Source organism: Trifolium pratense, linkage group LG3 (genome assembly GCF_020283565.1).
Source record: "Trifolium pratense cultivar HEN17-A07 linkage group LG3, ARS_RC_1.1, whole genome shotgun sequence".
Classification (NCBI taxonomy): Eukaryota; Viridiplantae; Streptophyta; class Magnoliopsida; order Fabales; family Fabaceae; genus Trifolium; species Trifolium pratense.
In genome coordinates this window covers 8,169,892-8,187,197 of record NC_060061.1, presented here as the reverse complement: position 1 = coordinate 8,187,197, position 17,306 = coordinate 8,169,892, and the positions used below count along the sequence as shown (strand labels likewise).

General features: G+C 31.9%; 2 protein-coding genes across 3 annotated transcripts; one reads left to right on the top strand and one right to left on the bottom strand.

Annotated features, from left to right (window-relative positions):
• The first annotated feature begins 391 nt into the window (after nucleotides 1-391).
• On the top strand, nucleotides 392-1,398 carry LOC123916216. The gene is made up of 2 exons (XM_045967618.1): nucleotides 392-580; nucleotides 802-1,398. Exons 1-2 carry the CDS (start codon nucleotides 505-507, stop codon nucleotides 960-962), a joined length of 237 nt encoding a protein of 78 aa, XP_045823574.1. The 5' UTR covers nucleotides 392-504; the 3' UTR covers nucleotides 963-1,398.
• Nucleotides 1,399-10,536: 9,138 nt separating this feature from the next.
• Nucleotides 10,537-14,916, bottom strand: LOC123918306 (ubiquitin carboxyl-terminal hydrolase 27). 2 transcript variants are annotated; one of them, XM_045970314.1, is made up of 10 exons: nucleotides 14,506-14,916; nucleotides 14,305-14,425; nucleotides 13,557-13,657; nucleotides 13,237-13,467; nucleotides 12,331-12,399; nucleotides 12,102-12,230; nucleotides 11,822-11,959; nucleotides 11,654-11,716; nucleotides 11,135-11,470; nucleotides 10,537-11,029 (listed from the first exon to the last, which is right to left on the bottom strand). In XM_045970314.1, exons 1-10 carry the CDS (start codon nucleotides 14,767-14,769, stop codon nucleotides 10,769-10,771), a joined length of 1,713 nt encoding a protein of 570 aa, XP_045826270.1. In that variant the 5' UTR covers nucleotides 14,770-14,916; the 3' UTR covers nucleotides 10,537-10,768. The 2 variants fall into 2 exon arrangements, with proteins under 2 accessions (XP_045826270.1, XP_045826269.1); XM_045970313.1 differs by having other exon boundaries at nucleotides 10,537-11,470; nucleotides 14,506-14,880.
• Nucleotides 14,917-17,306: the final 2,390 nt, after the last annotated feature.

The following is a 17,306-nucleotide window of genomic DNA, read 5'->3' as shown; positions in this document are numbered from 1 at the left end:
TTTTGCATAATCACTTACAAGTCTCCTTTATTCAGGGAATGGAGCCCCCCCTCCCTCCTCAAAACGTGCTTATTTGCTCCCCCTCTTCTTTTACTATAAAGCTTTTAATTGGGAGGAGGGGTGGTGTATTTTTATTTAGGTCAAAGGGGGGTGTATTTTTTATTGAAGATATATTTGATTTATATGCACAGTGACAAAAATATTGAGGGACACAAAAAGCCAACTAAGTAACATTGAGGGAATAGAACCCTTAAGTGTTCTTTAACTTGAATCCTGTATTCGAAGCAAAAAGTGTTGTCATTTTCATGGGAAGACACAACAGGAGACATTGATTTGAAACTAAAATCACAACAATTTTTTTTCTTGTCTTTCAGAAATACACCCCTCTTGCCAATTACTTATAACTCCTTCCCTATAAAAAGACATCAACTAGACCATATCTTATGCAACTTCAAAAATCAAAATCATAGCATAAATTAATTCCTAGAGTTGAGTAATTAAAATATGGCTATTGTACCTAGCAAACGCCTTGTTCTTATTGTATTTTTGTTGCTTTGCTTCATCTCAACCATCGCTCGAGGTAACCTAGTTCTACTTTAAATTGTATTCCCTACAACTGTTATATTACCGTGCAACAATTACTTATAAGGATGGTTAGGTTTTATAAAGAGAAATTTTCTATGAAAAAATCTAACAATTCTTAATATTGTTGCACACTATATATCAATTGTCGAGGATCCAGATTCGTTTCACATAAATTAAAGGTTTTTCGATATTAAAATTTCTTTTGGTATGTTGCAGCTAGAAATTTGAGAGAGATCACTAAAGAAGGAGTTGAAAAGGGTCAAAGTAGTGAGTTTAAGCCAAACCATGAAGTGGCACAAACACAAGAGAAAAATGATGATTTGTTGGATACAATGGACTACACACCTGCATCAAAGAATCCACCAATTCATAATTAAAGTCCCCTTGTATTTTTTTTTTCCTTAGAACAATTTTTGGTAGAAAAAAGCACCAATCCATTCCACATGTGCTTAATTGCCCTGCAATTCTCTCTATGAACTTCAAAGTATATAGATAGATATATTTTGAACTTTCAAGATAAGGAAATCCACACTTAAATCATAGATTTTTGTGGAGGAGAAATTAAGCACTAGTCTAGTTGATGCTTAATGATATATTTAGAACTCATCACTTGTAAATATATAGTTTTTGAAGTTATGAGAATATGAGAGCATATATACAAATAGGATTTGTCAGAGCTAATTTTAATATATTCTTTAGTCACCAAAAATAGAAGCTTAATATATTTACCTTACCTTATGCAAACATATAGATTGGACTATATGTACATCCATAATCAATTTTAAAATAAAAGCTTGCCTTGTGGAGAAAAAATCAAGATTGGACTTTTGAAGTTTTATATCATATATATTTTGGATTACTTTCAGCATCTTGGGAATATTTGAAGGCAAGGCAATTTCACATACAAGAAGCTTTTAAATGTTTGATGGTAAAATATTCAATTATAAAGACTAATTTCACAAAGTAATGACTAATTTTACAAGGCATCTGAGTTTACTATATATATATATATATATATATATATATATATAGATTTTTTCTTACCCATCAATCGTGATCGAATCTTTAATCACAGACTTAGAAGACGCAGGTATCTACTATTGTATCACACTATATTAGTAAATCTTATAATTGAGTATTGAGTCTAATTCAACCCTACAAAATCGGCTTATAAGATAAGGATTGTCTCTATTTCATAAATACATATTTAGCACATGAAAAGAACATGTAAATAAAAAAATGATATATGAATATACAACTGAGTTATTTTCATTCATCAACCGTCATAAACAACGAATTATGCTACCAAGTAATACATGAAAAGAACATGTAAAAAAAAAATATCAAAATAATTAAGAATTTTTTTTTTTTACTCCTATTGGAATTGACAAGTTTTAATATATTAACAAGTTATCCTTGGTTTCATGCTATATACAGGTGATATATAGTATCAAGTTTTCAAATTAATTGCACGAAGTCCTGAATTCGATCATCAGCTCTATTATAAAACAAAAAAAATAATTTCAAATCAAACGCTTAATCAAACACTAACACCCACTTGACTTAAGTTAAAACTAATGTTAAAAAGGAGTTAAAGTATCATTCATTAGAAAATCTTGTTGGCCACAATTGTATCTACATGAATAAAATAATAAGAGATGTAATGAAATTTTTATGTTTTTGGGTGTGTGTAGGATAAATGCAAACAGATAACATAATATATACCAATAAAGCTTCTTTTATGATTCCAAACAGGTAGCTACTTTCATTATTGAAACCTAATGTATTCATTTATAAACTCAATACATATATCCAATAATTATAGAATAATTGAGTTGGATAAAAAATGGGGGCCAGGAAATAAGGAAAATAGTTAGATATTGTTGTTAGATTCCTATGATACGTAATTACATCATTGATTTTACCTTTTTCATTATTTTGACTATGATTATGTACTTCAATATGGTTAAGATTTTAGAAGCCAATATTATTTTTTTTGAACAACTTACAAGCCAATATATTAAAGAGTGCAAAGGAATGAAGGGTTATCATTATGGTCGTAAAGTCATCCAAACAGAAACTTTACATATCTTTTGGAGTTCAATATCTAATGATGAAATATTTCATGTTCAAATTTTTAGGTCAAACACAAACTAGTCTATGTGTCCCTTGGTAGAATTTGACTTTAGTAAATGATTGATTCACTTTAAGAAAAGTGAAAGTCATATATTTTAAAGACATCAATAATTGAAATAATGATAAAGTACTTTACCTGCATTTTACATGCATATATAGTTAGTTTTCTTTGTGAAGGAGCATATATAGTTAGTTGTTACTAGTAATAAATAAAAAGTTATAAATTATTTGATTTTTGTTCCGGACTGGGTCAAGGTCCAAGCGCTCTGGATCCAACTCAACATAACTCCCTCACGGAAGCTTCCCTCGTACGCCAATAATTATAACGGGTATGATAGTTATCTCCAACGGATATACCCCTCCTATGCTCATGAAACCATTGTATTCATCTCAAAGGATCATTCCAAATGACAACGGTTGTCGGCCGACACAAATGGTTATAATCATTCCCTCCTATATAAAGGCAAGATTTGGCACTAAGGTATACACTTTTGAACCACTTTTCACTTCACTCTCCCTCGATCACGTATTGCCTTGAGCGTAGTGTTAACGTGTTTTGCATATTTTTCCTTCCATGTATCCACTGTATCCGAACTTCATCGCCACCATAACTACCTCAATTCTCACCCTTGGAATCACCTAATTTTGTTCGCGGCAGAACAATTTCCATCGATCATAATTAAAATTCAAGGATTTCATATCACTAATTTAAAATTCATCAAAATTCATATCCTTAGAGTGAACTATTCATTTCATCTTGACTTATTGAAGGTTAAACTAAAAAGATACCCCAATTTAAGGGAGTAAATACCATAGGCTCAAATATTGAAATAAAGAGTTGTTTTTATCCTCTAATCTTTTATAAAATTTAGATCCGTTCAATACATGTTCCAGATATAAAACATATGTTTTAATTTTTATTTTATTTTTGTTTTTTTTTTCTACATGTTTTTAGGAGCAGAAGAAATGTTTTTTGTCCATCCAAAACAGCGCATCTAGACTAATCCTAATTTTAATATAAAGAAAATACAAATAACACGCACTATAGAACACTTGTTAACATTTTCCATTAAAGAAAAATGGAGTCGGCTTAGTTGAATCTAGGCTTAACCCACTTGGATGATTATTTCTTTCTCTCTATCAATGTCTTATCTATCTATCATATCATATCATATAAAGCTAACAACCTTTTTAATTAAAATAAAAGCCTCAAAATCAGGTTTGGTTTCATGCGCAATATGTAAGGAACAAAGTAGGCCTACTTAGTAGAAGATCAAAGGACTCATCCCATGTGATTTATACAAAAATTGTCTATTGTCTTAATCTTACAATCAAGTAAAACATTTTACATTGTCTTATCTGAAAATGATCTTAGTCTCACCATTGTCGGGTATTCATTTTTTCATTCATCAATGTCATTGTCTCCATGATTAAATCTTCATATACGTATGCAATCTCATTCGACGGGAAGAAAACAATTAGAGCAAACAAAACATCTTATTATGTTGTATAGTGTACTATGTACAAGGCAAGTTTTTTTTAAAAAAATTTCGTAAACACAAGGTAAGTTGTTAGAATAGCAACTCCGTTCAATAATAAAAGACACGAAAGCAACACAAGACGTTTGATAATAAACTTTGTTGAATTATGTTTACGTCTCTAATTGAAGAGAGACGTATTAGTTATTATAATTTCTTTGTATTATATATTATTTTGAATGAGAGACGTACTATAATTTCCTTATATTATTATTTTGAACGACATGTCTACTTATCAGTAGTATGCCTAAGGCCAAAATGATCTTATAACGTGACAATGATATGACGTTCATGTGGTGATGTCACATATACATTTAACCTTTTGAGTATTCTTTTTAACGAATTTTTTTATAAAGGGACTAAAATGATAAACGTTTAACAAAATTAGAGAGCATATTTTTCTCATTTTATGGCATTTACAATTTGCCAAACCAATTTTGCCATTTACTCAAAATATGCATATATGAAAGAACATTATTAAATTTTTATATTTGAAGGACAAAATAATTTATGTGGCAGGTGGCAATGATACAATCCAAATAGTAAATTTTTTTCCTTGTATGTGAATGGATTGACAAGTGGGTCAACTGATATGTTTGTGAATCAACAATGGAAGGAGGTATTTAAAAAGTTCAAACATTTTGCATTCCTAAGAGATGGCCCTGCCCAAGTTTTTCGTGATAAAGGAATTATTTTGTCTATATATTTAGGAGCACAAATTTAATGAACCAGCTCAAGCTTATACACATTTCCTCAATCAAAGGCCCTTTAACATTGTCATCTACATGCACATTTTTTATGTTGTTTCTTTTTTAAAGGATTGTGTGTAATGTGATATATATTGAAAATAATGAAAGTTTTGAATTTTCCTAAGATTATATATATAATATGCAATAATAATGAAAATAAAAAGAGTAACAAATGAACTTGTTTTTGTTTTGATCAAGTGGGTTGATTCGTGGGTTGATTCGTGTGATTAATACATTTCAGTTAAGGTCGAATATAATTGAAGTATGTACCTGATTTTGAACCTTAAGAAGAAAGATTATTGACCAAACTTTACTTAGCTATCAGCTCAACTCCAAATTACCAAGGTTCATTTCTCTCGTGAATCAAAGAGTTAAGAGGGAAAAAAAAGCTTGTATTTATTTATTTTAAAGACGCAATAGTTCAATTGTTGATTTTCCGAATGCGACATAAATGAATCGTGAAAATAGGAGTTTCTTTTATTTTTCTCATTGAATATGAGGGAAGCTCCAAAGTGTCTCTCATGATTTTGATAGTGGTCCTAGCTACTTGAGGGTGGCAATGGCAAGGAGAGGTATTTGCAAAATGCACTCCTTATGAAAGTTTGATAAATTATATAATCTACGATAGAGATCGTCTATGTATTGTAAAATTATGTTTGACAGAAAAAGAAAAAAAATATTAGATATTTTTTTTAAAATAAAGTTTTAATGAGTTGGGTCTCAATGACTCACAAGAGCTAGAAAAGCCCAAAAAAACCTCAACTCTCAAGACATGGACTCGCATCTTTCCGGAACATGAGACAACTTCATACTATGACTGAATTAACATTTGCCAATTACAATATATTCATATATGAAATAATTATTCAATGAACATTATTAAAATATACATATAAATTTAAATAAAATTGAAAAGGAAGCAAAATAAAATTGGGAAATTGAGATGGCCCAAATACACGTATAGTAGAGGTTGACATTCATGGTTCATAGTTTTTCTTGTTCAAGTCATTCCCTAAAAGCACATACCTATTTTTTCTAACTAGGCAGACAAGTAGGAGACAATGATGTTGACACTCTTAGACCATTGCTCTCTTATTGTTCATAATTCCACAATCATATGGTTGCATTAAAGTTGGTGACAATTGGCTACTAGTCATTAGCTAGCTTGAAGAAGTTGCTATAATATTTTTCTATATAAGGGTTCAAAAATGAACATTTATATGATACATTAAAATCTAACTAGAGCACAAGTCTAATTATTTAAGATAAAGATGGCTATAATTACACAAAACAAACGTTTTTTACTTGTGGTTTTTATTCTCCTATGCTTCATCTCTACCCAAGCTAGAGGTATTTTAATATTATATACATAGATTATTTTTTCTTATATTGGATTCAAAAGATTAATTAAAAAAATTGTCATTTATTATTTTTCTAACATGTTTTTCTATATATGTTGCAGCAAGAACACTGAAAGAAAAAAGTAATGATGAAATGAATACTATTCATAATAAGGAAGCACAAGATCATATGTTTAAGCCAAAAGAAGAAGATCATAATGTGGGAGATGAAGTATTTTCAATGGATTACACTCCAGCTAGAAGGAAGCCACCCATTCACAATTGAAATATGTTTGTGATTTTGTGTCATAATTTATTTTATGCTATAGGAAAGTTTTGGTCATATTTAAATATTGATCTTGTATAAAGTTATAATTATACATGATATACATGTTTGATATAAATAATACATGACAATATATCATTTTTCCTACTTGAAATAAAAGTATGTATCACGTTGGGTTGATGTAAAGAAATAAAATGACGTGAAATTGAGTCTTGGTATATATTGTTTTAAAAAATATAACATGAAATAAGTTGTACAAAAATGAAATAAAATATAATAGAGTGCATTTTATTTATCATCTAATATTTCTTTTTTTTTTTTACTTCTCCATGATGCGGTGTGGAACCATGAAACCAATTCTTCTGTTACATTGTAAAATTGATGGGGAGAAGTGGAGTTGTTACGTCCATTATATCTATCGTAAGGGTAATTAGTGCCCAGATTAAATGACAAAATCTAAATTTTGGTGGATTTAAGCATAATGGAAATGTTTTTTCTTCCTTCCTCCATATTACTTCTTTAGATGATACCTTACACTTTTTTTCTTTTTTTTTATAATATATATATTCCATTTCATAACACAATTTTTTATTAAAGATTCTAAAAGATGATCTCTTGGATTTTTTTTTTTTTGGTACAAGATGAAGAAAAAAGGAAAAGACAAAAAGAAAATTATCTAGAAAAAATAGTCCCACTAGCATCAGCTAGTAGGAGAAGACTCATTCCATCCGGCGGAACAGTCATAGGAGAATAAGCTTCAGGGTTGCGAGCTCCAAACTTGGCCAAGAAATCTGCACAAGTGTTCCCCTCCCGAAGAGTATGCAACAACCTAACCCTCCAGTTTCTAGTGAGAAGATCCTTAATGTTATAGATAATCGCCGCATAGTGGTGCCACTCATTTACATGATTAGATAACAGCTTAATCACGATTTTGGAGTCAGAATAGCACCACAAATCCTTAATGTCCAGCTCCCACGCCAAAACTAAACCATGATACACTGCCAATAATTCCGCGTGAAGGATATTCGAAAAGCCTATATTTCCAGCAAAACCGTGCACCCACGCCCCGTCAGAGTTCCGAATCAAACCTCCGAAGCCAGAGATACCTGGATTGCCGATGCTACTCCCATCAACATTCAGAATCATCCCGATACCACCATGAGCATTCCAGCGAACCATTGTAGTGGTTGGACTTATGTTGGGTTTAAGAAAACACGCTCTTAGCAGTTGAGTCAGGTTCTCGATGTTCGTCCTGAGAGTAAAGTAAGAGGTTACTTCATTTTCCATACACAGGAGATTCCTCGCGCGCCAAATCCACCACACTGCAGCTAGAAACAGAAAACTAGAGGGACCATCTATGCCATTGCGCAGCCATCCATACAAATTATCACCCTGGAAGAATGTCTGGTCCACAAAACCGATAGCTTTCCAGAAACACTTTATGAACTCACAATTTCTTAAACAGTGTAAGGTTGTCTCTTCCTCAATGTTGCATCTAGGACACAAGTTAACCTGAAGCAAACCTCGATGGGAAAGCATAGTTTTAGTTGGAAGGGCATTATGGAGAGCTGTCCAAATAAAGAACTTTATCTTCTCCGGTGCTGGGATGTGCCAAACCCAATGCCAGGTGATATCATTTGTGGCATTGTCAGTAAAAGCAGAACGGTTAAGCCAGGAATAACCGTCCTTAGCAGTATAAAGCCCATTTAGGTTCCCTTTCCAAGTATAACGATCAACAACTTGAGAATTCAAGCAAACAGGAAGCAATTTCAGGTGGTCCATGACGTCCACTGGAATTGTCGTGTAGAGCAAGTTAAAGTTCCATTTACCATCAATATAAACATCTCGAACTCTCATTTGCAAGTCGTGGATGTCTACATACATAACTTGGTTCGCTAGATTACCAATGCCCGACCAATTCGTATACCAAAAGGAAGAGTTGCCATCGCCCAAACGATATTGAAAACCATCCTTGAGGGCCAAGAGAGCCTTCATGATAGCATTCCAAGTAATAGAGCCAGATTTTTTAGTAATAGTAAGAAACATGTCATCATTCAAATACTTGTGTCTCAAAACCTGGACCCAAAGCGTGTCACAATTCTGGTGCATACTCCAAACCAACTTGCCCAGGAGAGAAGTATTAGCCTCTCTAGCTTTCCTAATTCCGAGCCCACCTAACTTCTTAGGTTTAGTTATCTTGTCCCAGCCAACCAAGTGGATGCCCTTGTTGGATGTTCCTTTCCATAAGAAGTTACGTGCCATTCTATCAATAGAGTCACAGGTAGACTGAGGCAACCAAGCCACCTGCATGTAGTAGTTTGGAATAGAGTTCAACACTGATTTAACCAAAGTCATGCGACCTGCCTTATTCAGCAAGTTGTGTTGCCAGCTAGCAAGTCTTTGGCTAATTTTTTCTTCTAAAAACTCAAAGTCCCTTCTCTGTAAGCGGCCATGCATCATGGGGAAACCAAGATATTTTTCCAGCGAATGAGTACGATTTATGCTTGTGTTGGTCACAATGGTGTTTATTTTTCCCTGCGGGGTGGAGGGAGAGAAAAATACCTTCGACTTAGTTACATTGACTTTTAATCCCGAGCAGTTAGCAAAACGAGTCAGAATAGTAGCAATCTTTAGAGCTTGAGAGTTTGTGGCCTTGGAGAAAAGGAGGACATCATCAGCAAAGAATAAGTGAGATAGAGGGGGACCATTCTTGGAAAGTCTCACTGGTTTCCAATAGCCATCACCAACTGCTTTTATTATAGCCTGTGATAAACATTCCATGCACACTACAAAGAGGTAAGGTGATAGTGGGTCACCTTGCCTTAATCCTCTGGTAGGAGTAAAACTCGGGAGGCGACGACCATTCCATAGAATAGCCAACGAGGAACTAGAGACACAAAACATAATCAGCTTGGTCGTTATGGGAGGGAAACCACTTCTTTGTAAGCAGAATTGAAGGAAATCCCAGCTAACATTATCGTAGGCTTTCTCAAGGTCAATTTTGAAAACCATATCACCCTTCTTCCTTTTGGATTTCCTCATAGAATGGATACTTGGATTTGGATTTCCACAATTGTGAAATTTCGTTTTTTATATAATAATTATATAAACTTACACATGTTACCAAGTATATCCTATATACACCGATGCAAATTGATTAACATCGTAGTAATAATAAAATACTTCACCCGTGACAAAATATAATGTATTTATTTTTTATTATAAATCATATATATTAATTATACAATAAACCTAAAAAATGAGTGTTGCTTATATTTTGTCACGGAGATAGTAAAAGTCATTTAAATTATGTGGATATCTCACAAACATTGAAACTTTTAATATAAATTCATTCATTCAAAACTCATCTCTTTTAATATTTACTTTTCTTTTTTTTTACTTAACTTTTAATATTTACTTGGATACCGATACTTCATTAACAAAATTCATTCAAAATTTAAATTTATTTTAATATTAATATAAAATATGACATGACATTAAATTTTGCCTCTGTATTCAACTTAAGTACCAGAATATTTACCCAAGACTATCTTAACTAACCAAGGCTGTCTTCTTCCATTTCTCACATTGAAAGCTTGTAAGTTGTATCTATATTTTAACCTAATATATATCCAATTCATAATACTAGTATAATAGTATTACATAACACAACTTCAAAAAAATATCACACACAACATACTTATGATAAAATAACACCAGACTTGGAAAGAATAACTAATGAGAAATAAACATTGTAAAAAAAATAAAAAATAAAAATATAAAAATTATCAACACAAAATTGGCATCTAAATCGAAAATAATATTCTTGATATTTAGATCCATCATAACAAACAAGTTTGATATAGACCATAAGTTTTCCCTTCGTGAACAGTTAAGCAGGGTGAGGATCAAATATCAACTGCAGAGATTTTTCATTTTTTTAATGGCTAACTACAGAAATAACTTTTTCCTTCTCTTTTCAATTTAAGGTATCAAAATTTGAACAATTTCCTTACATTTGTGTACAATCCCTAACTAGGAACATATAAATCAATACATTTTTTGTTTCAAAAAAATAAATTCAATGCATTTCCTTAACCAACTTCCTAAAACAACACGAAATTTCAATTTTTTTTAGCTATTTGGTATTCTCTCATAGAAAAGCAAGCTAGCCTCGGCAGAAAGAACATCTTCCACTGAAACAGAATGCACTTGAGAATCTGAAACACAAAACCAGCTCATTGAATGTTGATCACCAGAGACATCTGAGGACTCTGATCTCACACATCTGTAAACAGTGTAATGCCCTCCTCCTGCTCTTCCAAAATGTTCCACAACAGAGACAAGTTGATACAAACAAGTATCTTGAGAATCTGAATTACAAGAAGCATCCACCTGTATAAACCACAATATGTAAGAACTCAAAAAGAATGCAAGGATATACAGGATTTCATGGTTCAATGTAAAATGAATGCATATATACAGAAAATTTTGACCAACCGTGTCAATGGATTGCGACTGTGTGTTTGAGTGAGTGTTTTCTGAAGAGCTAGAACAGGGAAATTCATTAAGAAGTGCCTGTCTACTAGTAGAGGAGATAACTACATCATCAATAAGAGCATCTGCATCGATCTGCTCTTTCGATTCTCCATAAATGCCACTGAATCTGATCGTTCTTATCTCAGAATGCAGGTTGCTATGGTTTGGCAAAGAGTTTATTCTGTTACACTGCAGATTTAATGGCAGACTTTGTACATCTTCTTTCTGTATATTTACTCCTGGTCTAGTTGTCATGAATGAGGACACGTCCAAAGTCAATGGAAAAGAAATATGGCCCTGCATCACCATCATCAAGACAAAAAAGTAATTCAGCAAAACTCAATGAAAATTAATATACTACTCTGTTATTAAAAAAAAATCATACAAAATTTATGCAGGTCTAAAATAATAGTCAAGTTTATATAACCCATTTAAAATGAAGCCGTAAAAGAATGGAAGATTCAATACATTAGAAATTACCTGTAGTTTAAATGATTCTCCAAAATTATTCATGTGAACTCTTTTCAGCTGGATGCATAAAATCTGTCACCAGACAATTAAATGTTTCAGTAGTTCAGAGATTGAACAACAAAAGAACAGCTATACATGCGAAAATTAGAGACGCCGGATAACACAAATTAGACATACCCTTGGACTTCGAGCAATACTTAGCTGCTTCAAAGCACGTGAAAACCTATTTAACCATGGTAGATTTTCAAGATTATAAATTTTTCGGCACTCACAGAATTCTTCATCAGAACATCTCTTAAGTTTTCCGAGTTCTACCTGAGTAAAAAGGGCAAAAAATTCACAACTTGGCAACATCAAGAACAGTCAATTGGTAGAGTCAGCAACGAACATCTGCATACCCCTCAGCTATCTTCATTTATATCTAAATAAATAAATAGAAGAATGACACGGGGATAACCTTGTTTCCTTCCATCAAGGTAAGATACTTGATTGCAGCATTATGCCAACAGTGGCTGCAGTGGTAGTTTTCAATGTGTTCAGCTACAATGAACTGCTTCAGGCAATCCACGAGTGTACAACCAACTCTCTGCAACCAGTCAAAATTAATAGAGTTACAGTAGGCATGTGGCACATCAACCATCATAGTGAAACTTTCAATATAAGTGACATTAATTTTTAAAACTTACTATAGTGTAACTATTACTAAGCACGGGTGAAAGAGGCAAACAATCAAAACTTTCAAATTTATTTGAGATCTGCAAAATGAACAAATATAAAGTTAAAAGATATTAAAAATATACTGATAAAGGAAACATTATCAGAATCAAATTAAAAATAAAGAAAGATATAATCATTAAAAACCAGAATAAATAATTATATAAAACAAAATTGTTATTAAGAAATTGTGAAATCAGCAGCCTGTCATGATAAAAGAAAAGCTATTAACATAGATGTTGCATGCCTCACACAGACCACGGACATGGACCAACCAAAAAATATACTATGGGGTATTAGTAACTTGGTTTGCATGTTTGGAGTATTTATGTGAGATGAATTTAGTCATTTTAGTAACCTGCAGGCAACAATACGTCTTGTCATCATGTCAACTAATGTTGTGACCTTAGGATTTATACTTTGTACCATTATCATTATTAAATCTATCATAAAACATCAAATTAGACATTTTTCCTCAGATTCTGAAATCAAAATCATGCCATCCTAATCCTATAGCCAGATTCCTATATTTATAATAATTGCTAGCCATTTTCAAATTACTAACCTTAATTCTACCAAGATGTTTTAGCAAGTGACTGTAATTTTACCCTACAACTTTTTACTTCCAAATGCAACAGTAGAAACCAAAATACGTCAATAAAAACATCAATCTGAACAATAGTCCTCCTGATAGCCAGTTATAGAATGATTTCAAACATAATGCATGTCAGTGCGAGATGCATAATTGAGCGCATAGTTTTTGTTTATGAAGGCTGTCTTTAATTACAAACAAGAATCAGGGAGTATATCTGCATTTTTAACTAACAAGGAAAAGTTCGTTAGATTCAATAGATTGCACTGAGGAAATTCTCCTGTACCTGGGATGAACAGCTTTGACAAGTTAAGCTGCTATTAAGAATTCCATCAAAGGGTCCAAGGAAGAGGCGCTGCCATCTTTCTGGCTCACTTTGCCACTCCGTCTGTATTGGAGTAAGAATTCTATTATTAGAAGCAAAAATGTCTGCTAAAGAACTTATCTTTGGAGCATAACAACCTCCAGATTCTTCTCTCAAAGAGGACATTAGGTGAACAAACGCTTCAGCAGCATCCTATAAAAACCAACAATCAAACAAACTAAGCACGATGCAGAAAGAGAACTAAAACACCAAGCTAAATGACAAAAGAAGCATAACTCTACCTGCTGGCTCGTCAGATCAAAATCTGGAATGTAGCTGGACATAGCATGCATCAACTTTGTCGGACTCAATATAACCTTTTCGGTACTAACTGAGCTCAGCTCTGCACACACAGATAACATTACACTATTACAATTTATAAGAGAATATAAAAGTGATTCACCCGTGCTTGATACAAATATCAAGTAGTAAACTTTTAGAGAAAAATGAGAGAATCAGATTTCATTGATCTCAACCGAAAGAAAGTAAAATGTACACAAATCAAGTTACATACGTGCCCATTTAGAGCAGGAGAACAGAAAATTGAAAAGCAAAAACAACTTCAAACTACTTTCTAACCATTAACTGACACAACCAAATTGATAGTCAATAAATGATTTTGACTAAGAGTCTTTTGCATATTTGAGCTTATCTAGTGACATATGCACTTGTGACTTGTGAGACTATTTGGGAGAACTTACGGAAACGACTTGTAACATTTCCATAAGTTGTGTTCAGCTTATCTCCATAAGCTCTCCAAAATATCTTATGAAAACAACTTATATGAAAACAGTTTGAGTTTATATTATCTTTCCTTATTGAAATAGCTTATACATAAGCAGCACCTATGCTATAACTGGTTAATTAAACTGTTTATTTATCCAAACATGAGGTTAATAACAAAACCAAATCAGAAAATTGATCCAACTCGGTAAACTCGACAGAACATATATTGATCACAATTATCTCAATGCACAAGTAAGTCACAACCTTGTAATAATGAAGCCAGAGAAAATATAAGAGGCATATTTTCAACGAGTTGTTCATCAGTCTCATATTCAGCAATAACATTGTCAAGAAAACTCTGAAAGCAAACACAACTAGCAAGAGCCTGCAAAAAAAGAACACATCAACACACAAATTGAAAAATCAAGAAAAAATGAATGAATCTATGGCGGCGATAAAGTGAACCTGCAAAACGACGTTGAGGAAACAATTATTGGCGAGATTTTGCAAACCGGGAATCAAAATCGGTTTCTCGGAATCGGTAATGAAAAGCCGGGAATCAAAACCTGAGAAGCTAATAATTCGTTTGGATGATTTGAATTCTTTGAAAGCTATTGTGATAACAGCAATGGTTGCAATGGTAGGAAGTGCTAAGCGAATTGTGGAGGATAGTGTCAAGTTGGTGTCAGTTAGACCAAACAATAGAGTTACCGTCTTCTTCATATCCATAATTTGCTTGGCGGGGGAACCCTGATTTTGAGTTCAGGTTTTTGCTACCTAACTAGTACTTCGTGCGCATTGTGTTTTTACGGTCTGTTTGGAAGAGAGAAATAGCTTATGGTTTGGGACTGACTTTGCCACTAAAAAATGCAGCTTATAGCAAATACATTCACCGAGGACAATTTAGTAATCGTAATACCTAAAAAATACACATTTATTACACTACCAATTTTTCTTAATATGCGTGAAAAAGCTCAATGGGGGCTTATATCGAGGGATAGAGGGAGTAGCTTATAAGCTAGTAGTAGTTTTTAGTTTATAGCAAATAAACTACATATTGAATTTGTAGTATTTGATAAAATTTTGAACTAGTTTATAACTTTATAAGTATGAAATGACATGAAAAATATATTTTTAATTAATAATTTTTAAAAATAAACTGGTAGTGGTAAAATTGGAAGAAAAACTACTATAAGCTCATAAGCCGCTTGAAATAGCGTTTGAAAAATAAACCATAAGCTAGTAAAATAAGCTATAAGATCTTTTTGAAAAACTTTTAACAGACTGATTTTCTTTTTTGATAAAAAATTCAAACTTTTTCAAAAGAAATACTATTTTTCCAAAAATAATGTCGAGAATTTTTTTTCCAAAAAAAAGTTATTTCAATTTTTTTGTTGGGAATTGTTTTTTTTTAAGGAAAGTTTGGAAATTTCGAGAACTATTTTTCTAAAAAAAAGGGAAAAGAAAATTTGATTAAAAATACAATATGGCTCAAAAATAGTTATAGAATTGACTTAGATACAAATAATTAATCGGTCCAAGTGATGAGGGTTTTGGTCGTCTTAACGATGTGGTTAGAGGTTCGATTTATGGCTTATGCATATGGAGAAAATTAGGTTAAGAGCGGATATTAGTCATCGCTAACGGCGATTAAAATTTCGTATCAATATCATAGTAACTTGAAAAAAAATTGCACATGTATCAACAACTTCTAAATTGAAACCATATATTTTATTTGTTTTTTTACAAATTTGAACCACAGATTTTGTTACAAATAAAAGTAAAAAAGTGTTAGCTTTTTGTGTACCAAATGGTGAGATGAAATGACAATCAAAATCAAGTGTTTGGGACGAAACACTGAATTGCGGCCATATGCCTTTATGTATGACACTTTGGTTGTCACAATAACTAACTTTGGTGCATTGGGAGCAAAAAGAAGCATTGGCCCCAGGTAGTTGCCCCTCGGAAGAAGAAGCATGTGCATCTTTTATTTTAAGACTTTGTTTTCTCATAAGGATTTGTCATTTGTCGATCTTTGTTCTAAATTGAAAATGTTGCAAATATCATTGTCAAAGTCTTAATGTGAGCACTTAAAATTCTTAAATTTATCAAACTGCAGATTGTTGTCCAAATGTTTTAATTGCTAATCAATTTTTTAAATATGGGTCATGTTAACATGTGCATAAAAGGCACATGTTAAGGTTCTAAATATAGAAAATTGCATTTATTGTTAAAAAAAATTTTAATGCTTAAGAAGTTAAATGCACATGTTTCAATATATTATTTCTACTTTTGCTTCTTTAACATGTGCCTTTGGTGCACATGTTAACATTTTCCTTTAAATATATATGTCGATATTATTGCATCTGCGTAAAGAAGTTTTCAAGTTGAAATTATTGAAAAACTACTTTAGACCATCAATATCACGAGAATGATTGAATAATCTAGCAAAAGTTGTTAAAATATTGTTTTAGATCGTAAAATCAATCAATTCTACATTATTGGGTATTGTTTTCGTGTTAATTTGGAGCTAGATCGTTTTCAACTAGCTCAAATTTATTTTATTTTTTTTACAAATATTTTTTTACAACTAGCACAAATGTTTTATTTTTTTTAGTAAAACATATAATACAATATCATATGTAAAAATATTTAAAGAGACACTTAATTTTTATAATAGTATTAGTATATGTTATTAGTGAGTATTGTTTATAATATTGTACCTCCTCTGGTCCTTTCTATGAGCAAAAAGTCATTTTTAGGTTTACTAGGGGTAAATCCGTGCGTTGCACGGGTTCGATTAAATATATAATTAAAATATTTTTATAAATGAAAAATAATAATTGTTATAAATATAATAATATCATATAGTTAAATGATAGATATTAAAATAGCTTATTTAACTCCTCTTCATTGTATTATTGGTCAAAAAAGAATAAGAAAATATGAGATATAAGAGCAATTTAAAGTTCGCTTATAGAGATGTCGTAAAATAAATTATAACCTTTAACTTCTAAACTTTTGCATAGGTCATATACATTCAAATTATTTCTAATGTAGTTGAGACATACATATTTTTTTTTTTACAAAACATACCAAATCCATGGTTTAAATAGAAGGAAAACTTCCGATCAAATTGACGTGCTCCACAATCATCACACTGCAATGACCACATTTATTCCATAAAGCAATCTTTAAACTTCAGTCCTTAAAAAGGTGAAAAATGGATATTGAAAATAGAATAACATTCATATATATACTTAAAA